Here is a 26,703-nt window from a genome sequence, read left to right on the forward strand (position 1 = left end):
TCAAAGCTGAATATTTATCTATGGAGAAGCATATAGTTTTAAATAACCAATTATTCCTCTGATACAGCATGAAATGCTATTAGGATTCCCTGTCTGTGGAGGTGATTCAGTGGGTAAAGTGCTGGCTGTGTTTATGGGAAAATGGGAGACGGATTCCCAGGGTCTATATGAGGCCTGTTGGTCTTGTGTGCTTCTAAAATTCTGGTGAGGTTATGATGAGATTGCACGTGGACAGAGAGCATCCCCTGACATTTTCTGGATTGCTTGCCTGAGGTTTGCATTCATGAGTGAGAGACCCAGCTAGTAAACTAATGCTTAAGGTTAGGGTCAACTCCCAAGTCTATATTACTGTTGCAAAACCGCAGGTACTTGAGCTTCCGCTAATTCAGGCAGTGGGGTTCCGCTGTAAAACTTAGCCAAGGCAGGCAGAATGGGCCTGTGTGGCCGAGTATGTCTCGGACCCGGCACTGGGGCCGGAGTCACGAACTGAAAAACAGCACCCAGGAGGGTGCTGTGTTAGCTAGCGGGCTACCCGCTTGAGTCGGGGGCAAAATAGCCCCACGTTGGGCGCCAAAATGTAGCGGCGTAAACGAATGCAGACAGTTTGTAAAAATATATATAGTTTTAATGTAGAAATAGACTTACAGAACCACCGTTCCCACGGAGACCAGGAAAGTAGAAGAGACAGCTCGGAGCACGCTGGCCAAATTTATAGGCAGACATTAGCCCGAGGCGAACACACCCCCTAAGGGGCGGGACTTATCCCTACATATTACAATCACCACACCTACACACTGGCATGTATTTATCTTAAATCACACATACATAGAAATACACAGCATATAACATATTTTGCACATATATGTAAAAGGATCCATTTTCAGGTCATTAATCTTTTTCACTAATTTGTTTGTTTGAGTTGTCTGTGGGAAGAGTGTGAATAATATGGCAAGGTTCAAAACTCTCCTAAAGATTACCTCAGAATGCTAAAGATTACCTCAGAATGGCCTTATAGATATGCTTCTGTCCAGCAGGTTAATATCTCCCTTAATGAGTTACCCAACTGTGGTGACTCACAAGGTAGGTGAAGTTAGAAAAACAAACTGGTTGGTCCAGAGCTTACCAACCAGAAGCCCTGAAATTTGGAGCTCTTAGCTGTAGTTCAGATGGAGTAGAGCTGAGGGTACTGTATTGCTCTGCAGTGCCCTGTAAATACTCAAGACTTGTGCAGGAAGTACTGGCCATTGCGTATAAAGAGGATCCTCATGGATCAAGATGGTTTTGGTGCATGCTTTTAATCCTAGCACTCAGGAAAGCAAAGGCAGGTGGATCTGTGAGTTCAAGGCAAGCCTGGTTTACAAGAACCAGTTCCAGGACAGGCTTCAAAACTACAGAGAAACTCTGTCTCAAAAAACCAAAAAAAAAAAGGAAAAAAAAAGAATTTCATTATGTACTTGCACACAGACTACCAATAAAGCAGCTTCAAATCACCAAAATATGGTGAATTCTGATATTGTTGGCAGCTTGAGGTTTAGATGTTTAGATTTTTCGATGTTTGATGTTTAGATCAAGATGTTGCTCCGAAAGCAATTTCTTGGAGAGAGTGAGTGACTAAATGTAATGCCTAAAAAGTTTCTTGACAGAAAACAGGACAAGGTGCTGTAGGTTTAGGGGAAGAAATGAAATAGGAGCATTAAGTACTTAGAGCACAAAACAGTCAGTTACTGCAACCATCAGAACAAAGTGTGTGGAAAAACCACCATTCCCCTGTCTTGTGTGCTTGGATGTGTGTGTGTGTGTTGTTTTAATCAAGAGCTAAATTTTCTATGTTCTTCTCCATAAGGAAAGGTGGAAAGGAAAGCAGTCATTAATCATCACCAACTGTTGAAGAATGAATTCAGAATTATTTGGCTGGGCTTCTATGCCATGCCTTTAATCCCAGAATGTGGGAGGCAGGAGGCATAGATCTCTTTGATTTCAAGACAAACACAAAACATATAGTGTATTAAAAGTTAGTTGGAATACATAATGAGATCCTGTTTCAAAAAAATGTTTTTGTAAATATGTAGTAAGATGTATGAGGGACTCAAAAATAAAGAATTTATGTAATATGTAATATAAGATGTATTAGGGACTCAAAAATAAAGAATTTATAAACATGCTAAGTGTTTTTATATGGATAATTAAATGATGATCACTTTCAACATATGTCACAGTGAAGGAACAATGACAAGAGAGCCGGAGCAGAGAAAGAAAAAGTGTGTCACCTTCAACAAAAGTAAGAATTACTCCATCTGCCCTACCTTCCCTGAAGAAGAAGGAATAAGGAAGAGTAAAGATTTTTAGATCCCAAAAAGGAGTTAAGGAAAACAAGTATAAATCAAGCACTTTCAATTGTGAAATATTTTTGTCAAAACATTGCTTATTTCACTTTAATGCTGATATCTGTACAGCCTTTGAATAAAAGAGAAAACATCTTTACACAGCACATGTCTTCCATAGTCACACTGCAGCAAATAGGATTGTCAGAAATCCAGATTCTTCTTGAGTTTTATGACAAATGCCTTGTATTTTGCACTGCATATCGCTAACACATCTCACTGCCACTAAAATGAAATTAAGTCACAAAAAACCTTAATCAATTATTTTCATTAACTAATTTCCTACCTTATGATGTTATTAAATCATCTGAGTTCTTAAATGTCTGTGAAAGTTCTCAGTTTGGAAAGTTTTGGCATACTGTATAATTGTTTTCTTTAGAAATCTCCTACTTTAGGGTGGAAGTGTTTCTTTTACAGTGAATGCATTGATTTTAGGAAGATTTAACAATCCTTATATGTTTTCCTTTTCTTTCTTTTCCTTCTTCCTTTTTCTTGGTCCCTGCCTCCCCTCGTTCCTTCCACCCGTCCCTAAATCAATCCCTCCCTCCCTTCTTTCTTTCTTTTTTTCTTTCTTTCTTTCTTTTCTCTGAAGTGCTAGAGGTTGAACATAAGGCTTTGGGAGCATTGTAGGCAAGCACCCTACCCATTATCTCTGCCTTCTGTTTTTGTTAAATAGAACATGGTAAGGGTGTATATCATTTCCATGCTGCAAAGCATGATTCAAGAATAAAACCTGAAACAAGGAGCTGGAGAGATGGCTCAGAGGTGAAGAGCACTGGCAGCTCTTCCAGAGGTCCTGAGTTCAATTCCCAGCAACCACATGGTGGCTCACAACCATCTGTAATGAGATCTGGTGCCCTCTTCTGGCCTGCAGGAATATATGCAGACAAAACACTGTAGATGTAATAAAGCTTTTTTAAAAATTGAAATAAAAAGCAAAGTGAAGAAAATGACATCATTCTGTATTTCAAAGAATTTTCTGCTTCTCCATTGAGTCTGGAGAGACTTTGTGGCAGTGGCAGGGACACCACGTAGTATTTACTTTCACCAACTGACATCACAGTGTCTTTTATACATAAGCTGCCAGTGGCAACCACACTAGGTAGAGAATCCAAAACCCTCTTCCCTCAAGAGGTAAGATGAAGAGAGTCAATATTATTGTAATTATTATTGTAATGGAGACAGCTTTGTGTCACTTTATTATGAAGTTTGCTGCTCATGGCATTTGTGGTGGTGAGAACTGACTGAGGCCTCCTGCATAATAAGCATAGGCTTTCCTACTGAGCCGCAATCCCAGTCCACGAGTTGGTGGCTCAAGTGGCTGTCCTGAGACATGGGGGAATGCTAAAAAGGCACACTAAGTTTCCTTGACTTTAAACAAGACAAAAATGAATGATTTCATTTCTTTTTTGGTTTGTTTATGTTTATTTTGGGGTTTTTTTTTTGAGACAGGGTTTTTCTGTATGTATACTTGGAGCCTGCCCTTTAATGTATTCTCTACACAAGCTTGCCTTGAACTCCCATAGAGCCTCCTGCCTCTGTTTCTAAGCACTGGGATTAAAGGTGTGAGCCACCACTGCCTGTTTCATTTCTAAAAGCAAACTGCAAGTGAACAGTGAAGGATTGAGTGAGTTTATTGTTTACATATGTAAACATGTACAGTGATCCTATGTCAGAAGGAAGCCCATGAAATTTGCTGCTCCAGTCTCACAGCTGTTTCTCTGATGCTCTTGCACTTGAGGTCGAGCTTGGGGTTATTACTCCCAAGGGAGAGATCTTTCCAGTAATTCATTTCAGGGGAGATGATGCCTGCTATCATGAACATCCTTTAAGCTGCATATAAGTCTGGGAACACAGATGGAACTAAGGATATTCTTTCCCCAAAGGGGATGAGGAGAGGAAGCTTGATGCCTGCCCTCCCTTGAGCTGTTATGTAAAGGTCCCTGTCCCTCTTCTCTTTCTTTCTGCCAGGTTTCATCCTGATACAAAAGACAGAAACAATACATATAGTCCCAGTGGTAGGAATTTGCCTGATAAAATGAACAATTTTAACTAAAAGGCTCAACAAGGTTCTTCGTTTCCTTGAAGAACAAAAATCTGTATAGGCCCATGGATCTTGTTTTCCATTTTGAATCTGTTGTTTTGTTTGTGAGACACAGTTTTATTGTTATGTAGTTCTGGCTGTCTTGGGAATCACAGGGTGATTGTTTATTTTTAGGTATTGTGCTTGATAAGTTTGAGTCTTGTTTGATTTGAAATAAACAAAATGGATTAATTCTACATGAACAAATTTCCTAAAAAAGAGTATTTACTCTAGAAGAGTCTAGATTAGTCTCAAAAATGGATACTATGTATCTAATCATTTTATATGTTATATTTCTCTAGCATTGTAACAAATTCATTTTGATTTTTTTTAGAAGTACATTACAATACCAATAAGAAGCCTTTTTGCAGGTAAGGTCTAAGAATACAATAATACTAAGGAAATTCCAAGATAACAAGCCAATTATTGGTTGTATTCTCAGATAGATACTGATTTATACACTCAATTTTTGCTTTGTCTTACAATCCCCATAGTATTATCAATGTATTTTAGCCAGAAATATTGTTGTTTTTAGATCGTGGACATGAGTTGTATACTCAACCATCATGTCCCAAGTACCAATTCTGCATTTTGTAAAATGAGCCTACTGATGATAACCACACTCACTATGTCCATCTGACACTTAGTGCCTTTTCAATTTTTTTCTGAACTCAGCTAGTGAACTAGATCTTCATTGCATTTGTCATTCTGAGAGCTGACAGGATTTGGGATCATTCTGCATTATCACACAGTATTACAAGAAGCCAACAAATTACTTTCTTCCTTTGACGCCATCTCCACATGCAGAGGCCCTTTTGTTCTGCGTAGGACCCTTTTATAGATGGTGGAAGATCCCGTACCTTCCTCCTACCACAGTGCTCCATCCATCACTTGTCCATTCCTGTGAGCTGTTTTCTACAGTAATGAAGTCTCTGGATCTCAGTAGATTATCTGGATGTAGAGAGCCAAACTGTGGCATGTTTACTCTTTATGTGTCTATAAAAGAGGCTTTGTCTTCCCCATCAGTAGGACATGAACATAGAGTAAAAGGCCCCTTCTGTCAGTGATCTGCTATCTCAGACACTGATTTGGCAGAAAATTAAAGGTGGTATGTCAAGCTAGTTCTGTGCTCATCTTAATTGATTACTTCCATAATAGAGGACAATTGTGTTATCATTTGTGGGAACATGTATCATAAAGCATTTGATACACATTAGTAAATTGCTTATTACTAATTATTTATTAACAAATTACTCCAAGTTAAAAGGTCCAAAGTGCAGATTCATAAATTACAGTAGCTACAACTGTTCAAAGAAACACCTTGTAAAAACCATGTTCTCTTCTACTAGAAATTCTAAACTGTCTCAAGCTAATAACCTGAAATTATCCACTGAGTTTTATTGTTGTTGGTTCATATTTTTATCTCATTAAGTTAATAGCAATGCTCATTTGGCATAGAAACAGGCCGATTGTAGTTTCAAGTCCACTCATGAATGGACTACTAAGGGACAGCCTGAGCATAGCCTAGGCCATGGTATCTTGTCAGAGTGCTAGCAGAAGCAGGAATCTATTCTATGGTCCACAAACAAACCTTGTGAGAGATAGCATCACAAGCATTGAGAGCCCACAAAGTAACCTGAGAGAGAGGGGTTCTGTGATGCTCTAGGAGCAGATGATGACATGACAAGTGGAATCGGGGTACTAATTACATTGAGCATAAGAGTGACCATCAGTTACTACAATTTTAAAAAATGTGCTGGAAAGAAACTACTGCTTTTGGTGTTCTCTCTCTCTCTCTCTCTCTCTCTCTCTCTCTCTCTCTCTCTCCCTCTTTCTCTCTCTATATATCTCTGTCTGTCTTTCTCTCTTTCTCTCCCTCGTCTGTTTCTATGCTTTCGGTGGACTAATTTCTGTGGACTAAATCTTTCCTTTCTTTCACATGGGAAAAGTTCTTAAAAAGTGTCACCAAACCTAATCAACTGATTGAAGGACAAGTTAATGCTTGACTGTAAATCTCTAATGTATGTTAGGAAATCAAACAGCAAATAATCAAAGCATTTGGTAAATGTTCTTGTATGAATATTAAAATATTACATTTTAAAATATGCAACAGCGGCATACGACCATCTGGAGAGCTGAAACCAATACTTAAGAAGTCTCTTCAGATCAGTGGAGGTAAGAGTAATCATGAATACTTTGCTGCTACTTCCCTAGTTTCAATAGCAACTTAATTCATTCACATGGCGAACAATGAGGGCTGATGAGAAGCAAGGACAATGGCACGGGGGTTTTGAACCTACTTCATGTTCTGGCTGTGTGGGAGCCTAGTCTGTTTGGATGCTCACCTTCCTAGACATGGACGGAGGGGGGAGGACCTTGGACTTTCCACAGGGCAGGGAATCCTGACTGCTCTTTGGACTGGAGAGGGAGGGGGAGAGGAGTGGGGGAAGGGGGAGAAGGGTGGGAGGAGGGGGAGGGAAATGGGAGGCTGGGAGGAGGGGGAAACTTTTTTTTCCTTTTTCTCAATAAAAAAGGAACAAAGTAAATAAGATATAAACGTAATTTCATTTTTTAAAATTTGCCTCCTAATGTTCTTCACATTCAAAATTATTTCAGAAATGATTTTCCGAGAAATTTCAGTATCAAACTATATTATCTAAACCACATTTATTTATTTAACTTGAGCCTCTGATGCACACAGTATCTTTGTATAAATAAAAGGACCTCTAACTAGTCCACAGTATGTGTTCTCTAGAATTATGTGACAGCAATTTTGCTTGTTATAAAATGAATTTTTCTTTCATTTTTATAATAAATATATTACATTTATGCTACATATATATTAGTGTCAATGAAAGGTGATCATGTAAAAAACAGAAATACAGTATTCAATTACTTTCATTAAGGATTTTGAGAACTAAATTAACTACATTTTTATGGGTTTTGTTCCTTTCTATAATTCCTCTACTTAGACATATTAGAAAATTCACATATGGTTTTATGTTTATCTTTAATTATCTGCTATTTAATTTGACTATTTCTTGGCATAGAAATAATAGGCTTGGTCAACTTTTTTAAAAACTGGACTTTGAATCCTTTGGCAGTGCTGCAGATTGAACATTGCCATTCTAAGCATTCTAGACTAGCGCTCGCCCTAATGGCTATACCGCCAACACCTTTTTCCTTTGGTTTTATTAGTGTAGGATATGGTGATACTTGGTTTATATGCTGATAGACATAATTTCCAGAACAATTCAGCACAGTAGGAGGAAGGCTGAGAAAAGAGCATCATTCTGCAGGGGACAGCACTGACTGGTCCACTGAGTCTGGATAAGATTCTAAGAGTGGGAGGAACACTACAGAGTTTGGGCTCTCCGCTGTCACCACAGTGTCTTCACACCTACCTTGCCTATAGAGAGCACAGCATCAAGTGAATAGGAGTACATGGAGTGTAGAGGGTCTGAAAGACTTTATTGAAAGAGTCAGTATTATTGTAATGTGGGTGACTGTCCTTTACATTATTTCCACACTAAATTTCCTTTGTGGTGACCATGGTTGATGGAGGTCTCTCACATGCTAAGCCTCATTGGCAGTCCATTTGTTGGTGGGACAAATGCTCTGCCTCAGCCATAGGCAATGCCAAGGAGGTTATACTGGAGTTTCCATACTGTGAATGAAATAAGCAAATATTTGCTTTATTTCTTTGTAGAGGACAGGCTGTTAGCATGCAGTGAAAGCTGCTCACTTGAAGCTGTGTATGTGTGGACACAAACGTTTCCTGTGAGGTACTACTCCCATGGAATTGCTGCTTTTTCCCCATGTTTCTTCCATGCTTCTCGCCCTGGAGATACAGTTCAGGGTGCATAACTACTGCAGGGGGCTTTCCCATAGCTCTTACCATGGGAGGTGATAGCAGCTAGTGCTGAGCTTCTTTGCACTGCCCGTTAGCGAGGGACAAGGAGCTAGAACTGAGGGGCTTCTGCAGCCTCCTCAGAAGCACTTGAGGAGAGTACACACAATGCCCTCTCTCTCTCTATGTAGCTTCGCCACCCTGGAATCTGGAAATTCTTTGCCCTTGGTCTACCTGTGTTTCTTAACTTTTGCTATGCTGCAAAGAGCAGTTCTCATAGGCTTAGCTTCCCTGTGTCTGGAATTTTCATCTTCAACGAAATAAGTTCAACTTAATCTTTAGAGAGGCTCTTTTCACTTCCCTGCAAGATGAGTATGCTCACTTGCAGTTCTCCTAACACCACTAGTCCAGAGACAAATCCAGCAGCAGCAACACTGTGCTACCAATTAACGCTTCAGCTTGTGATATTGATTCTGGTTAAGATGTCAGTTTCTCTGTTTGATAATGCTCATGATCGTAGGTATTTTGTATTCCAATTTATTATTAGTATCGACTTTTGATAAAATTGTCTCTGTATTTTAAACATACAAAGAAGTGTAAATTAAGAGTTATCCTTGTTTTTATTGTCTATAAATCAGTATTCACCTTGACGCCTACACAGATTCAAAGTATATGTAGTAACGAAGCATTGGCCTTGGCATTCAATGCTCTTTTTTCTACAGTTGCTTATAACATATTTTGCCTTTCTACTCTGTAGATAATGGAAGAAATCAAGACCAAATCCCACTCAGGTAAGAATGTCTGGATTTTAAATACAGTATGTAGAGAATATAAAGTTCAGAAGCTGGCACCAAGTTTTCCTCTGTGTAAGATAATTTTAGCTTCTTGATTATTTGCTAATGAAAGCTGAATTCTGCCTCAGATACAGCGTGCAGTGCTGTGAGGACTCCCTGTCTGTGGTGGTGATTCAGCAGATAAAATGCTGGCTGTGCATATGGGAGAATGGGAGATGGATGCCCAGGGTCCACGTGAGGCCTGTTGGTCTTGTGTGCATCTAAAATCCTGGTGAGCTTTGGTGAGATTGTAGGTGGAGACAGAGCATCCCCTCACATTTTCTGGATGGCTTTCCTCGATTGCTAGCCTGGGGCTTGCATTCATGAATGAGATTCAGCCATATAACTAAGGCTGAGGGTGAGGGTCGACACCCAAGTCTGTACTCCAATCACCACACCTATATACTGGCACGTATTTATCTGAAATCACACATACTTACAAATACACTGCACATAACATGCAGTTACATATATGTAAAAATATTAGTTTTCAGGCTGTTAATCCTGTTTACTAGTATGTTTGGGACAAGGTGTCTGCTTGGAAGAGTGTGGGCAAAACTCTCCCAAACTTTGGTGAGAAAATCACCTCAGAATGGCCTTATAGACATGCTTCGGTTTAGCAGGTTTATTTCCCTCTTAATGAGTTCCACCTCTGTGGTGAATCCCTAGGTAGGTAGAAGTTAGAAAAAGAAAGTGTTTGTTCCAGAGTTTGCCAATCAGAAACCCTGAAATTAGGAACTTTTAGCTGTAGTTCAGATGAATCAAAGCTGAGGGGACAGTGTTGCTCCCTAGTGTCCTATAAAATGACTCAGAAATACCCTTGAGTATAAAGAGTTTCAACATATGCATGTGGACACACTATCAAATCTTCAAGGCACCAAAATATGATGACTTCTGAGATTGATGGCAACTTAATGCTTAGACATAGAGTACATTTCATGTTTTCCCAAAGCAACTCCTTGGGAGAGAGTGCTATGAAATGAAATGCCTAATTTTTTTTTAACAAAAAATAGGCCATGGTACTTTAGGTTTAGGGGAACAAATGAAATAGGAGCATTAAGTGCTCAAAACAATCAGTTACTGCAAGCATCATAACAAGTGTGTGCAAAACTCGCCATTTCCCCCTCATGTGATTGGATGTGTGTGTGTGTGTGTGTGTGTGTGTTGCATGTGTGTGTTGCATGTGTGCATGTGTCTGTGCCTGTTGCATGCTTTGCATATTTTTTGTGCAGACATGAGGGAAAGAGGATATTGGTGTCTTGCATCATTCTCTAACTTATCCACTTGACATAAGATCTCTGACTGACCCTTGAGCTGGTCTGGCAGCCAACAAGCCCAATTGGTAGCCTGTTCCACCCACAGTACTGGGGTACATGTGCATGTATCCATGCCCAGTTTTTTATGTGGATGCTGAGGATTCAGACTCAGGTTGATCTGTGTTGGCAGCAAACATTCTTATTGACTGAGCATCTCCCAAACCACTGGCTTTTTAAATTTTCATTTTTAAATAGAACTATGAGTGAGTCTTCACTGAATGTTACATAGATTGAGACAAGTTGAAACTGCCAAAGTAAAAACTTTTTTTTTTTGTTTTTTTTTGTTTTTTTTTTTTGTTTTTTTTTTGTTTTTTCGAGACAGGGTTTCTCTGTGGCTTTGGAGCCTATCCTGGAACTAGCTCTGTAGACCAGGCTGGTCTTGAACTCACAGAGATCCGCCTGCCTCTGCCTCCCGAGTGCTGGGATTAAAGGCGTGCGCCACCATCGCCCGGCTAAGTAAAAACTTTTTAAAACGGGGGTCAACGTTGAATTACATAGATGCAAAAATGTCACTTAGTGCACAGATAACAAATCTTTCAAGAGAGGTGCTCTAAGGACCAAACTCACCCCTCACTGCATGTTTTTATTCTAAAGGCTCTCTGAAAACCCTCATGTTACAACAGAGGACACGGCCACCACCTCTGCTATTAAGGTAAAATTCTCCTTTGTGAAATTTGTTTCCTTATGAATTTTGTTAAAATGCAGCAGTACTCTACCTATCACAGTTTTATATGGAAAATTTGTCAGAGAAAAGTGTTTGGTATCAGTGAACCATCCTTTCTATAAATTCCAGTGAGCAGTAAGTCCTTGCAGATAGCGGTGGCCCAATAAGAGAATGAACTGGAAACACAAGGAGTGGAAGATTGAGTGCAGTTCTCATATATTAGAAGATGCCTGGTGCTTGATCAAGGATGGTTTGCAGAAATAGATACACATTAGACTGATTTTAAAAACAACTGTGGTGATACATCTGAATACATGTTAGAGGGTCCGGTTATTGTAGTAGTCCAGGCATCACCCAGCTGCCTTTTCTCTCAGCATAATTGCAGGTAAGTTTTCTCTTCCCTTGGATATTCCTATTTCAGGATCACAGATAAAAGCATCTCCTCTGTTTGTCTCTTTTCTTCTGTGTTTATATTAGCAAGAAATTTTGGAAATTTAGCTATTTGTAATCTGTTCAACCAAGTTTTCATTATGAAGAGATTACAGTCTGTTTTCTGTTTGATTCCACTAGGAGGATATTGACAACTCTTCCTCCAGGCACACGGTAAGTATTTTTCCCCAATTAGCCAGCAATTGTAGATGTGAAGATTCAATACCATATAGTAACACTTTGGTTTCTGTATATTTGCTCTGTATTTGACAATAATATACACTCTGATTCTTTGTATCATGTTCACCTATTTAAAATATCTTAGGGTTATACTTAGCATTTATGTGTTCATAGTAAAGTGACCTCATCACTGTGAGCTGCTGGAGGTTAGGAATCCTGTTTGTAACCTTAGAGTTAGAGTAAGTAACCTAGCCTTAGCTTAGTTTGTAACCTTAGCCTTAGAGTAAGTGTTGTGTGAATCAGAAGTTGAATATTAATGACTTTTGAATGGGACTCAGCAGAAAAATGGGTTTCTATAAAGCAGTTTCACAGATACTATGATATGGAGGACACTAGTAAGTGAGAGTATATTTATAAGTTGAAAATAATACACATTTTGCCTCCCAAACATAGAAGAGAAACACTGATGAAAGAGGGGCTATTATAAGTAATAATCATCTCAAATAAGATTCAGAAAGTTTGGGTGACTTGATCGGGGGAGGGGGAGGGAGGTGGGAGGCGGTGGCGGGGAGGAGGCAGAAATCCTTAATAAATAAATGAATTAAAAAAAGATTCAGAAAGTTTAAAATATAGTGAGTTAAGTTTAGTCTCAATCACAGGGAAAGGCCAAATTTCTCAATTCATGATTTTCTCAATCTAGCTAGTAAGAAATAAAGTAGTTTTGATATTGTGCACCCCAAATCAAGAGTTCATTTCCTAATCAAACTAGGAAAATTGATCCTCTGTCTTTTCCTTGCAGATCATAGAGAAACAAAGTTTGTATTCCAAGAAGATCGCTGCAATGAAGAAGCAGGACCAAGCAGGTCTTAGCAGATCAAAATCAATGATAGACCTAAGTACTCTGGGAGAGGCACAGCCTGAGTTCTCTAAAAAGAAATCATGCATGATGGTAATTCCTATTAATTTAAAAAGTAACAGATTTGCCCGTGAGGAGAATGTTGACTTTGTGTTTCTGAGTCTGTATAGTTGCAAATCCTGTCAGGGAAGACAAAGCCTTGAACATATCTTTCACCTCCGTCATACTCTCATTCCTATGAATACCCATGCGAGCCTGTCCCCTTCTAAGACAGTAGTTCTCAATATTCCTTATGCTGTGAACATTCGACACAATTTCTCATGTGGTGATCCTAACCGTAAAATGATTTTTGCTGCTCCTTCATAACTGTAATTTTGCTAATGTGATGAATCATAATGTCGATATCTGTGTTTCCAGAAGGCCTTAGATGATCTCTGTAAAAAGGTCCTATGACCCCCAAATGGGTTCACAGTTGAGAATCCCTGTTCTAAGGTGTAAGTGATAGCATATTAGACTATGGAAACAAAAATCAGAAAGTAAGTAACTTCTATCACAGTTGTGGAGGACTCATGAAATACAGAGAATAAAAAATAAAGACTCCTGGAGTCATTACTGTCAACGTGAGTGCACATAACATACATACAATGTTTTAAACTGATTTATTTTATGTGTATAAATATTTTTTTATTTTAAATTTATTTATTTATTAAGGATTTCTGCCTCCTCCCCGCAACCGCCTCCCATTTCCCTCCCCTCCCCCGATCAAGTCCCCCTCCCTCATCTACTCGAAGAGCAATCAGGGTTCCCTGACCTGTGGGAAGCCCAAGGACCGCCCACCTCTATCCAGGTCTAGTAAGGTGAGCATCCAAACTGCCTAGGCTCCCACAAAGCCAGTACGTGCAGTAGGATCAGAAACCCACTGCGATTGTTCTTGAGTTCTCAGTATTCCTCATTGTCCACTATGTTCAGCTAGTCCGGATTTATCCCATGCTTTTTCAGACCCAGGCCAGCTGGCCTTGGTGAGTTCCCGATAGAACATCCCCATTGTCTCAGTATGTGGGTGCACCCCTCGCGGTCCCGAGTTCCTTGCTCGTGCTCCGTCTCCTTCTGCTCCTGATTTGAACCTTGAGATTTCTGTCCCATGCTCCATGTATAAATATTTTGCATGCATTCTCTCCATTCACCTTGTGTGTGTGCTGCCCACAGACACCCAAGACAGCATTCGATCTCCTGGAATTGGTGTTCCAGATGGTTGTCAGCATATGTGTGGGTGCTCGAATCTAGTCCAGGTCTCTGCAAGAGGAACAAGTGTCATAAACTACTGAGCCATCTTTCCAGTCCCCAGAATGAATCTGTTTGGTACACAAATGGAGTATATCATCAGTGGAAATGAGTAGTCAGTCTCAGGATGTTTACTAAACTGCTAGCCCTAGGCCACTTTGACACACTGAAATCCAGAGAACACAGAGGCAGCACAAAGAGCAATAGGAGGCTGGGCATGTTGGTGCACACCTTTAATCCCTGTAATCACGAAGCAGAGGCTGACCGTTCTCTGTCAGTTCAAGGACACCCTGGTCTCTAATTATTTGAAGGATGGGGGGAGGCAAGGAACATGTGCACCAAGCAGAAGTGTGGAGGTCAAAGGATAATGTATATAGGAGTAAGTTTTCTCATTTCAGGCTCAGGTATCAAATTCAAGTTGTCAGTCATGCTGACAAGTGCCTTCATCCATTTAGCCATCACACTGGCTCTCTGATTTACACTTGGACTGAAATTTTGTAGCACTCACACACACCACCAGCACCACCCGCACCAGCACCACCACCACCAAACAAGAGAAAAAGAGTGACAGAGAGAGAAGGGATATCATGTGTTTGAATACTTTGTTACAATTTAGGAGATTGGTTAACCTTTGGGATGGGATTTGGTCTGGTTAGCAGAAGGTTGTCTGTGGTGGGTCTTAATGGTTATCACTACTTCTGGAATCAGTTCTGAGTTGTCTCCTTCCCTGTCTACCAGCATGTGAGAAGCAATAGACCATTGCCACAGACAAAGCTTCCCTGTTGGCTTTCCCTACTTCAACTGCTGCAGGGAAAGCCAGTCAGTTAGAGCAGGGAAGGCAAACAGTAGTTCCCTGTAGCCGTGAGCCTTTCTCCCTTGCTTAAATAATCTCTGTCAGATATTTTGTCACAGCAACTATAAAAGTAATAGCCTTCGTTGTTTTTTACTTATTTATTTTACTTTTTCTTTTATTCTTTAAGACAATCTTTTTTATTTTACATACCAATCCCAATTCCCTCTCCCTCCCTTGTGCCTGCTCTCCCAACTCCCCACCACCCCACTCCACACTACCCCACTCCCCATTCACTCCTCATAGAGGATGAGGTCTCCCATGGGGAGTCAACAAAGTCTATCATATCCCTTGAGGCAGGACTAAGGCCATCCTCCCTGTATCTAGGCTGAGCAAAGTATCCCTCTATAGGGAATGGGTTCCAAAAAGCCAGTTCACACACTAGGGGTAAATAAATCCTGGACCCACTGCCAGTGGACCCACAAAACTGACCAAACCATATGACTGTCACCCACATTCAGAGGGCCTAGTTTGGTCCTGTGCCAGTTCCCTAGTTGTCAGTCAGGAGCCAGTGAGCTCCCACAACCTTGGGTCAGCTGTTTCTGCAGGGTTTTTTTTTCTATAATCGACCTCATATTTGATCACAAAGCAAATCTCAACAGATTAAAAAAAAGTGGAAATAACCCTGTGTCTTATTGGATCACCTATGGGTTAAAGTTAGAATTCAACAACACTAATTGCAAAAATTCTACATACTCATAGAAACTGAACAATTCTCAACATAATTACCCCTGGATCAAGGAAAAATAAAGGAAGCCTTCCTAGAATTTAATGGAAATGAATGCATGACATACCCAATTCTTTGGGATACTTTGAAAGCAGTACTAACAGGAAAATTCACAGCACTAAGTGCCTACATAAAGAACCTGGAGAAAGCCGGGCAATGGTGGCACATGCCTTTAATCCCAGCACTCAGGAGGCAGAGGCAGGCAGATCTCTGTGAGTTTGAGACCAGCCTGGTCTACAGAGCTAGTTCCAGGACAGGCTCCAAAGCCACAGAGAAACCCTGTCTCGAACTCACAGAGATCCACCTGCCTCTGCCTCCCGAGTGCTGGGATTAAAGGCGTGCGCCACCATCGCCCGGCTCTTTTGTGTTTTAAACCTTCAGAAGGTATAAAGCAAGCAGAAGAGCTCGCTCTGTTTGTATCCCCTCCTTACATTACAAATGGCTAACAACTAGCTAGTTACCTTGAACCATCTAAATTCAGCATTAGGAGAGACAGGGCAGACTTGACATAATTATGACACTTAATAAAACCATTAGTAACTGTAATTTTAATATTGTCAGAACCAAACTCAAAAGTTCTTTCTTTTAAGCTTAATCCAACTTGGTTTCTAAATTAATATTAGCTATTATGTATGATCAAAGTGAGTCATTGGTCAAGGGAGGTCTTAACAGGGAGACAGATCTCAAGTGATTTTAATAAACAGACATTCAGTTGCCAGACATCTTCCAAGATTTCAGTGAAAAATCATTAGCATATAAATTGACATGATTAATACAAATGCAAATTTTAGACTAATGTCGAAATTTTAGTTTGATACAGAAAGTAAATGGTAATGTGATGAGTGTGGCGGCCATGGAGTGTTCCCCTTGGCGTGAAGGGACCAACATCTTGGATATGCAAAGGATTAGAATACAGACCACAATATACAAACCACAATATCACTAATAGAAATGAGATCTTAGCATATTCTTGAGGCAAATAAAGTGAAAGGGCAGTTGTTTCCATCCTTCAAAGATGTGATTGAAATAAAAAGAGGCATCACTTTTATGATGTTAGATTTGCATAAAACCATATTAACACACGAGTTTTCCAGAACCCATTGCCTGGTGATTGCAGTGTAATGAGTATAAAGTCACCACCTGATCTAGATAATGTCAGTTCCCCATGCTAACAGAATACTAAGCAGAAGTCTTCATGAAGAGCTACAGTCAGACACGCTGATAAATGACACAGGCTTCAAAGGCACAAAGATGATGCTTAGCTCAGGAGAAAGAAAAAGCTCACATCACAATGAGTTTTTCTCCATCTTCATTCTGAACTGATAAAAACCAATCTCTATCTCTATCTCTGTTTTTCTCTCCTCTCTCTCTCACACACACTTCTTTTCATTAAAAAGCTAGAACACACACAGAGACACACACACATATGCCAGCAGATCAGAGCCCTTACATTGCAATCCTATTGAGAGGAGTTCCATCCCAAATAACACAACAAACAACAAGTGTCTCACATACGTAATCTCAACACCCCTAAATCCAGATTGGAGGCTGAAAGAGTAGAATAGCTCTGAAACCTACAAACCAGCCAGACTGGAACACACAGAGGCACAGAAACATTGCGAGACCCTGTCTCACCCAGTGAAAGCAGAGAGCCGCCTCCTGAAGGTTATCCTCTGCCCTTCACACAACACACACACACACACACACATGTATGCATGCACGTATACACGCACGCACTAGCATAGCACAAACAGGCATATTAATTCAAGCACACAAGAAAACACACACTCCAATAGTAATTTTTAGGATGATACAATATTGATTATTCAGATAATAAATGGTGTCTATATATTCATTGGCACTCCTGTTGTGTAACTAACATATAAGGAAAATATTTTCAGGGTCTTCTCAGTCATCTTCAGTGTTTCTAATTTCCATGTGACATGTGTCTTGGAAAACTATACTTGTACCATGTGGCCCTTTCATTTCCTTTTTATAACTGGCTTAAGCATATTTAGTTAATGATGAAGCAATGAGTGAAACATATGGTGTGTGAAAATGTGTCTAAGGCTCACAAATCTTGAGCTTTGATGTGTTCACGCTCATCATTCTCAAGGAAACCTATGAACTGAACATTTTCACATGATGCCTTTGAGCAGTTCAGACACACATGTAGTATGTGTACTTCCTCATCTGTTTTCCTTTACAAACAATGCTTCTCAAGCTATTTTGTTTACCATCTCCACATTACATTGTTTGATCATGTTGGGTAAGCTTTGGAACGTTTGAGTATTTCACATAAGTAGCACAAACACTCCTCAAACCTGGTACAGAAAGGTAAACATAGACTGCTAAGTTAGGAGTCTCCCTGAGATGTCATGAATGATTAAGGCCTAGCATCATTATTTGTAATTGGAATAAAAGTTGGGGAGGCTCCCCTTCTGACAAACAGCATCAAATGCATTTTCAAAACTGGCACTTCCTAAATATATTTATTTATTTATTAATTAATTAAAGATTTCTGCCTCCTCCCCACCACCGCCTCCCATTCCCCCCCTCCCCCGATCAAGTCTCCCTCCCTGGTCCGACTGAAGAGCAATCAGGGTTCCCTGCCCTGTGGGAAGTCCAAGGACCACCCACCTCCATCTAGGTCTAGTAAGGCACATGGTTCCAATGGGATACATACAATTTCATCACCACCATGATTGAGGCCGGCAGGCATGGTGCTGTAGCAGCAGCTGAGAGTTACATTTAAATCTATACAAGGAACCAAGAGCTCACTAGAAATGGCACCAGTCTTCTGAAACCCAAGACCACACAACTCCTCCAACGAGGCCACACCACCTATCCTTCCCCCCAAATAGTTACACTACCTGGAAACCAACATTCAAATATATGAGCCCATGAGTCTGTTCTCATTCAAGCCACCACAGAGATGCTGGAACAGGCCATTGCATTCATCAGCCATATATAAAGACAGTCATAGCTAAGGAGTAAGAGTTTGGATGGCATCTCCCAGAACCCTTCCTTCAGCCCCATAGTTTCCATCCACTGTGGGTAGTGGCACACTTTATTCATGCATTTCAAAAGTCACCCTCACTGTTCTGTTATCCAGGGAACCTAATGGGCAATTGGGAAAGCCATGGGGAAAGCAGTAGTGTGGTGCAGAAGAGCGAGGTTCTTTTTGTTTCCAAAGCCCCCGATTGTCACATTCTCTTAATCTGGATGGAATGTAAAATCCTTGTCATAGAGACAGGAGAGGAAACATTGTGTCTTTTTTTCTATCTTTCCATTATAGAGAGGTAGCAAAGAACAGTAAAAAAGAAGGCATAAAGCTGAATAGATCCCCTTTTAAGATTCTCAAACTCTGGGCCTTTGACTAAACCAATGGAAGCAAAAGTTTCAGGATATCAGCGGTTATAGTGATAAAATTAGCCTGAGAAAACAAACATTTGGGGACTCTAAATCAAGACCCTGACATTAACAGATAAGTTCTAAAATGAACAAAAAATAAGTGAAATTTTCAATGAAATCTAACATCTCAAAATTTCCTTAAAGGTTGAAACAAAGATGGGAGAAGGTTTCCTTCCTCCACCTAATATGCATGACATCGTGCCCCAGCCTCCTGCCCATGCCAATGCCACATCAACTTCTCATGTTAGTGAAACAGGTGACAATCGTCAGTCTTCTGAGGAGACTACTGTTAACACCAGCAGCGTTAGTGAAAGAGGTGACAGTCATGGGTCACCTGAAAAAACTACTGTTAACACCACCAGCGTTAGTGAAACAGGTGACAATCGTCAGTCTTCTGAGGAGACTACTGTTAACACCACCAGCGTTAGTGAAAGAGGTGACAGTCATGGGTCACCTGAAAAAACTACTGTTAACACCACCAGCGTTAGTGAAACAGGTGACAATCTTCAGTCATCGTCATCTAAGGAAACTACTGTTAACAACACCAGCGTGGATCACACACCGTCTCTAGGTACTTATACTGGGCATGCAAGGGGGAGAACACATGCTGTCCCTGAGCTTGCTCCTGGTAGCCACACTGGTGACACCATGGACCCTGTGCAACATTCTGACCCTGTTCTTGATACCTTCTTAGAAGAGAACACAGTGTCTTAGCTTCACTACTGACCAGAAATCTGCTCTTGTTTGTATCCCAGGCGACACGTTGAACCCTCAGAATGCTCATATGCGGGTTCTTGCTTCAAGTCCTGCTCACGGCACCAGATATGCAGCGAAGACTCCTGTCATGGTTTTTCTACTTTGGGCAGCAACCACATTCTTGCTCCTCCTAACATCATCAATGTGGTTGCTGCAGTTGGTGGCTTTGACGATGCCGTGGATATGGAACCTAATTTAGAAATCCTGCACAGTTAAAGTTAAAGGAGCTTAACAAGGTAAGGTAGACCACACCAATGGCTTAAAATAGATAAATATTTCTGTGCGGGAAATCCAATTCTCTTTGGCTCTAATATGCATGATGATAAATAAATTTCATACTTTGTATAGGACTCTTTAGATATTACCTATAACTAGAAAAAATGATTATCTTTTCTAGTCATATTGAAAATGCATCACATAAAATTACCAATTCAGTTTAGTCCAACCAAACTGATCAAGTAAAGTTGGTAAGCACACAGTTGCCTCCCATGTTGGAATGAGGAAATGATTTTCACTCTTAATGTGAAACTTGTATTTTCTGAATGGCTAAGCAGGGAAATGTAACTGTTAGATATTAGTTGTTATTTTTCTGTGTCCATACACTGTGACTTATGTGGACAGCAGTGTTTTGGAAACAAACACCCCAAAAGAAACAACCTCTGAGAATAAAACCAATGAAACAAGACTCCACATTCTCACCGTTCTCAAATACAATGATACTCATTGTGACATGACACTACATAGGATTCTACGGGTGATGCCTCTGTTACTGCTTATCTTGACGATGCCACCAATGATGTTCTTGATACTACTGATAATTCTTGCTTTTCTTTTTAGTTTCTGCTGAACAACCTAAGAGGAGCTCCTGTCAACAAATGACAAGCTGTTAGAAATATTTTTTGAGGTTTTTTTCATTTTATTGTTTGAAGAATATTTTCAGTTTACTCTTTGACATTTTAATGTATGTAATTCAGATCATCCATGTTGCTCATATCTTCCCCATCCCTGTCCTCTGCCTCCATCCCATCCCATTTTTGTGTCATTTATCTTAAGGAGTAAGACTTCCAGTAGGATCCCCCACAGCCAAGTGCATGTGGACATTATCAGTTGGACTAAGTGAGTTATTAAAAAAGGGAGGGAGACATAACATCCATCTTTCACCACTTTTGCAGATAAATTACATATAGTGTTTTGTTCCTTGAATTACTGGCCAGGCATTAAAACATTAAGTCTTATCTAATTCTATAGACCTTATTATGCTTTCAGTACATGTAAAGCTTGCTAAACTTTCATTCACCTATTTAAACATGTACTGTACATGCATCCCCAGAGAGAGGACACAACTCAAGGGGATACACAATTCAATAGGAATTTGACTTTATCTAGTGGAACATACTGATAAATTCTGAAAGATAAACAGAAACACTTTGCTACTTGGACTTTCTCTCTTAATCCTTGATCAGAAGCCTCCTAGTTGTGTGGAATTCTAAGGAGGTTAAGGATCTGTAATGGAGAGTTGAAAGGAGCAAAGGGTCAAAAGTATTTCCAAGAGGTCAATAAATTCATTATTCTGCCATCCGATAAAATATTGAAATCAATTTCTGCCTAGAATGAATTTCATGAGATTTTCAGAAAATGAGTAGAGTTGCTCATTTGTAACAAAAGATGACAAATATTAGATGCTGAGTTTGCCACATCTTTATGAATACAAATATAGATATGTATGGGTTCCTTAGCACCCTATTGTTCAACATTCAGGAATGAAAACTTCCACTGAGAATTGTTGAGGCTAAGAGGCTCAGCTAGGGTTAGAATATGAAAATCAACATGGCATATGTGGGGGGGGTTATGTATGTATATATGTACAATTAAAATACCTGGTCCTTTAAATGAGCTCAATTGTAGTCAGAATGCATGATTTTAAAACTGTATTTTTAAGGAAGCATGTGGAATGTACTGCAGGGGATGAAAGAATACTGTAAAAATATATAAAAAATAAATTATAATGTATTTCTGGTTCCTTCTTATATATATGTAATCTAGTTCCTTCTTATTCCACCTCCTTTTTGGTATTCTAAAAAAAAACTATTAACCTGTTGTACATTATTTTGAAAGATTAAAGATATAAGACACCTTTAAAAATGATGTTATTATGATGTTATTACATTGGCTTTCAAGTGACAATCTATCAGAAATATTTTATAAAATTTAGAAATTTTCCTCATTTGGACCTTGGGAACTCAGTCCAGTGCTCCAATGTGGGTCTCTGTCTCTATCTCCATCCATTGCCCGATGAAGGTTCTATGGTGATATGCAAGATATTTATCAGTGTGGCTATAAGATAGGAACAGTTCAAGTGCCCTCTCTTCAGCTGCTCAAGGAACAAGCTGGGGACATCTCCTTGGACACCTGGGAACCTCTCTAGATTCCAGTCTCTTGCCAACCCTAAAATGGCTCCCTTAATTAAGATATATACTTCCCTGCTCCCATATCCACTCTTCCTCCATCCCCACCATCCCATTCCCCCAAGCTCTCCCCATCCTTCCCTTCTCACTTCTCTCTCCCCCTCTCCACCTCACCCAACCCCCAAGCTCCCAATTTTTGCCTGGCTATCTTGTCTACTTCCAATATCCAGGAGGATAACTATATGTTTTTCTTTGGGTTCACCTTCCTATTTAGCTTCTCTAGGATCACGAAGTATAGGTTCAATGTCCTTTATTTATGGCTAAAATCCACTAATGAGTGAGTACATACCATATTCATCTTTTTGGGTCTGGGTCACCTCACTCAGGATAGTGTGTTCTATTTCCATCGATTTGCATGCAAAATTCAAGATGTCATTGTTTTTTACCGCTGAGGAGAGAGAACATGAACAAGGAAGGCAGGATGGCAAGGGGTACACCCACCCACTGTGACGGTGGGGCTGATCTAATGGGAACTCACCAAGTCCAGCTGGACTGGGACTGATGGAGCATGTGATCAAACCGGACTCTCTGAACCTGGCTGACAAGGAGGGCTGACTGAGAAGCCAAGGACAAAGGCACTGGGTTTTGATTCTACTGCATGTACTGGCTTTGTGGGAACCTGAGTCTGTTTGGATGCTCACCTTCCTAGACCTGGATGGAGGAGGGAGGACCTTGGACTTCCCACAGGGCAGGGAACCCTGACTGCTCTTTAGACTGGAGAGGGAGGAGAAGGGGGAATGAGGGGAGGGGGAAGAAAATGGGAGGAGGTGAAAAAATTTAATAATAATAATAAATAAAATCTCTACTTACTCTCAGAAAAATTTAGAAATTATGTTAAATATTTCTCTGAAAATTGATACAGTATATATTGAATTTTGTATATAAGTTTTTAGTAGCTTTTCATTAAAATGTACTATGAAAATATTTTAAACTGTTTCCTTGTATTGTACAAGCTGATGGCATGACCTCTTGGTGACATGTTTAAGGAGAAAGCTTCTATTATAGCTATCAGAGATAGAACAGACAGCAGCATATCAAATCACCCAGAGCAGAAAGAGATGTTGGCTGAACATAGTCAACTGCACCTGCCTATGATAGAAGCAGAAGCAGAGCAGAGAGGTAGATAGAGAGAGGCAGAAGAGGAGACACAGAGGGAGAGCAACATAGAGACAGGAGGAGACAGAGAGATAGGTTTAGAAAGAGAATGAGAAGCTGCGATAGGGATGCTTCTGAACTAGAGGGAGTTTAGGGTAGGGAGCAGGGTAGAAGACCTAGAACACAAGCATGGACTCTGACATGTACAGTGGGTACTGGTTCTACTGAAGGAGCCTGGAGGCTAGTCTGTACCTTATTATAGTAATAGCCACCACAGATAGTCAACTTTTCCTACTGCCAGTGATAAGAGAAATGACCCCTTTGAGAAGAGGAAGTAGCTTCACAAGTTTTTAAGGAATGTTGGATTTATCTACCCTCCAGAAATCCTCTAAAAGTCCAGGTTGAGCCCATTTCTGGGTATCTGGGCCTGCAATTGCAGTTTTGGAAACTGGAGTTCAATGAATTTTAGTGGATTTTCCAAGGCACAAACCAGTCATGTTGAGGTTTCCATTCTCACACTGCTCTCACATGAGTAAAAACATCACCTGAACTACTCTATTGGCCTTAACATCCATAGATTTAAACTGCGGCTGCTTACCTGCATTCCCTCTTTACTTTTTATGACATTCCATCACCAGCACATATTAAGTGAGCAAAGTCCCTCACTGAGGGTAGGGCCTTATGAGCCCCTTCCTGTGTGTGATTATCTTGTGTCCTGGACACCATTTCACAGAAACAATCTTCAACCTCTGCCTCTCTCTTCCAAAGTGGTCCCTGAGCCTTGCAGTGTGCTGTGGTTCAGGTGTCCTGCTGAGGTCTGAGAACTGCGCAGTTATGTATTCTCTAAACTTTGGCCAGGTGTGAGTCTGTGCAGTCAGCAGAGCCCACTTCCTAAAGAAGCCTCTCTCATTAGGGATTACAGTTGCTCAAATGTATAGGTGTCAGGGAGAGTACGTAGAAGGCAGCTTGATGCCATGTAATTTTAACAAAACAACAACAGAGGGCCTATTGTGTGGATTCACCACATCAGTGATTAACTCAGAGTCACCACTACTGCATCAGCATGGCAGTAAGGAAATAAAAGCACTTCCACTGGGAGTCATTTCCAGGTTTGAATTTTCTCCATGTTCCCTGTCTTCCCTCCTATGTCTGTTGCATGAATCCAAATCTGTGCCTTTCTGAAGAAGTCTGCCTTTCCTTTTGTCTGGTTTTGTGTGTGTGTGTGTGTGTGTGTGTGTGTGTGTGTGTCTGAGTCTATGTCTGTCCCTATGTCTGTCTGTCCCTACATGTGTCCCTATGTGTGAATTTGTGTGTCTGCCCCTTTTCTTGCTCTCTCTTTTATTGAATTTCCCCATAAAAATCACATGGGGAAGGAGTGGGGTACTTTACAGAAATCATTCATGGAGTCTTACAAGGGATTAAGGTAATGAGCACAACTGAACACAACTCATCCAGACAGGAAAAAAAATTACAAATACCATGATTGCCCAGTAATGCTGCTGTGCCCAGCTGTTTTGGTGGATACTCATTTAGAAGTGTTTTCAACCTCTATGTTTGCTCTTTTATACAAATGATATACTTGAATTGTTCTGGATCAGGGGCACAGAAGACATAATTTAATATTACAATTAAGTATTAGTTTAGTTTGTAAAAGGCGGCTATTATGAAGACCAAGGAAAGTGGTGGTAATTGTTACATTTTTCTCTTAAAAGTTGGCTAAACAATCAATTTGAGTACACAGTAGGAGAGCAGCCTTATGTCTTAAGTGACCTCAAGGTATGTTATGAACTCTGGCTGTGGTGTCAAGCAAATGCTCCAGTCTCTAGAATAAGACATATTTCCATATTACATCACCATGGCCTCAGTCATTGGGCTCTTAACCAAGTTTACAGAACCAGCCAAGACTTCCCTACTGTGTGGGAGACCTAAAGTCAAATCACAAATTTCATTGTTCCTATAAGAGTAAACACACAGAGAATATCTTGCCAGGCAAGTTGTCAAACACAGGGTCTACAGATGGGTAGAACCATTGCCAACTTCTCTCATCCAGTAGCTTGCATAGAAGTTCTAGTACTGTGAAAGCTAGCCAGCATGGACACAACATGACTTCTAAATGTCCTATATCCCAAGTGTGTAGTGTGTTCAGAAGAGTCCTACAATCTAATTCTCGTGTAAATGAGGACATTGGCAAGAGCTTGTAATGTTTGACAGGAACTCCCCTTACTTCACAGCACAGAGGGAACTATCCCATAGTATTGGGGTCTTTGTTTAGTCAACTTAATCTTCTGGGAGGAATGTTCTCCATGCATGCAGGGCTCCTTCATTCAGATGTTTTACTTAGGCTTCCAAGGATGCAGCTTCATTCATTAGGCTTGGTGGCAAACCATGGTCCATGTATGGAGGTCAGAGGATCATTTTCTGGGTCATTTTCTTACCTTTTACTATGTGGTTTCCCAACATCAAACTTAACATTATATGGTTGGCATAAAGCACCTTAACATGCTATACTTAAACAACTTAAAACGTAGTATTTGTCCAAAAGGATTTTTTTCCCCCATGCATACTTTTGGTTACCCCTTTCCCCAACACCACACTTGTTCCATCCCTGGTTAAACCTTTCCACTTGCAAGATTCCCTCACCCCGTCCACAGTGCATTTCCTCTGCCATCCCACTCCCTCCAGGCCTGTTCTCCTCTAAGGGTCCATTTCATGATTTCTGGCTTTAACAGGTATTCTAAATTAAAACCATTAATCTGAGAATTCAAAGCTTGGAACCACATGTAAAACAGAAGGGACACAGAAACATTCAGTCCATACAAAGAACCAGGGACATCATTGGCAGCGTGGCAGCTCCCTAATTACCAAGGCATCTGGGGCAAGCTTAAATTCAAGGGCATTTGAGCCACACTCTCATCTCATTTGACCTAGAACAATCCTAACCACAAAGGATCTAGGACCACAGCATGGCATGAAGCAAGCCAAGGACCCATTTTCATGACCAAGCAACATGGCCATGCCTTAATACAAAGAATGTGTAGGGTGCTCCAGATCTTATCCTGACATCAGATGATATTTTTTGTCAAATAAGATGTATATTGCTTGAAAAAAAATTTGGATATCTAAGCTGTGAAGAACAAAGAAATTTTGGAGCATCAGAGGAAAACAACATGAGAGAAGTGTTAAAATGTGCTACATGAATAACATCACGCATGAGAGAATCAGTAGCGAAACATCAAGAGTAAAGATAGAGTTAGAATGAGAGATGGAGAAAGTAGGGAGGGTAACAAAGGGGCATCATGAAAGCACCCTGAGAGAATAAAGAAGGAATCCCTCAGAATAGGTCTGAGTGTACATTTCCTAAGCCCTCAGATAAAGAAGTTTCAGTTTGTGCTACACTGTGGACTTTCCCTTCAGTGCTGTCACCAGCCTGGAAGCTGGTTCTTTAAGACTGTTACAGGCATCTTGCAGTGCACGCGCCATGCTTGCTGGTACAAGTGTCAGTCTCACACAGGATATGCACCAT

At 40.4% G+C, this 26,703-nt stretch overlaps 1 protein-coding gene across 1 annotated transcript in view; it reads left to right on the forward strand.

Moving 5' to 3' along the window:
* LOC142836118 (uncharacterized) overlaps positions 1 to 19,666 on the forward strand; it is a gene marked incomplete at its 3' end in the record, with an annotated part of 62,126 nt that extends 42,460 nt beyond the window's left edge. Inside the window, exons 9-17 of the mRNA XM_075950136.1 lie at positions 2,217 to 2,278; positions 4,799 to 4,835; positions 6,578 to 6,639; positions 9,072 to 9,105; positions 11,058 to 11,115; positions 11,698 to 11,730; positions 12,536 to 12,685; positions 19,009 to 19,435; positions 19,620 to 19,666. Of these exons, the coding sequence (XP_075806251.1) occupies positions 2,217 to 2,278; positions 4,799 to 4,835; positions 6,578 to 6,639; positions 9,072 to 9,105; positions 11,058 to 11,115; positions 11,698 to 11,730; positions 12,536 to 12,685; positions 19,009 to 19,435; positions 19,620 to 19,666 (910 nt within the window). The remainder of the gene's footprint in view (positions 1 to 2,216; positions 2,279 to 4,798; positions 4,836 to 6,577; positions 6,640 to 9,071; positions 9,106 to 11,057; positions 11,116 to 11,697; positions 11,731 to 12,535; positions 12,686 to 19,008; positions 19,436 to 19,619) is intronic.
* Positions 19,667 to 26,703: the final 7,037 nt, after the last annotated feature.

The sequence above is a fragment of the Microtus pennsylvanicus genome, chromosome 15 (genome assembly GCF_037038515.1).
Source record: "Microtus pennsylvanicus isolate mMicPen1 chromosome 15, mMicPen1.hap1, whole genome shotgun sequence".
NCBI classification, from domain to species: Eukaryota; Metazoa; Chordata; class Mammalia; order Rodentia; family Cricetidae; genus Microtus; species Microtus pennsylvanicus.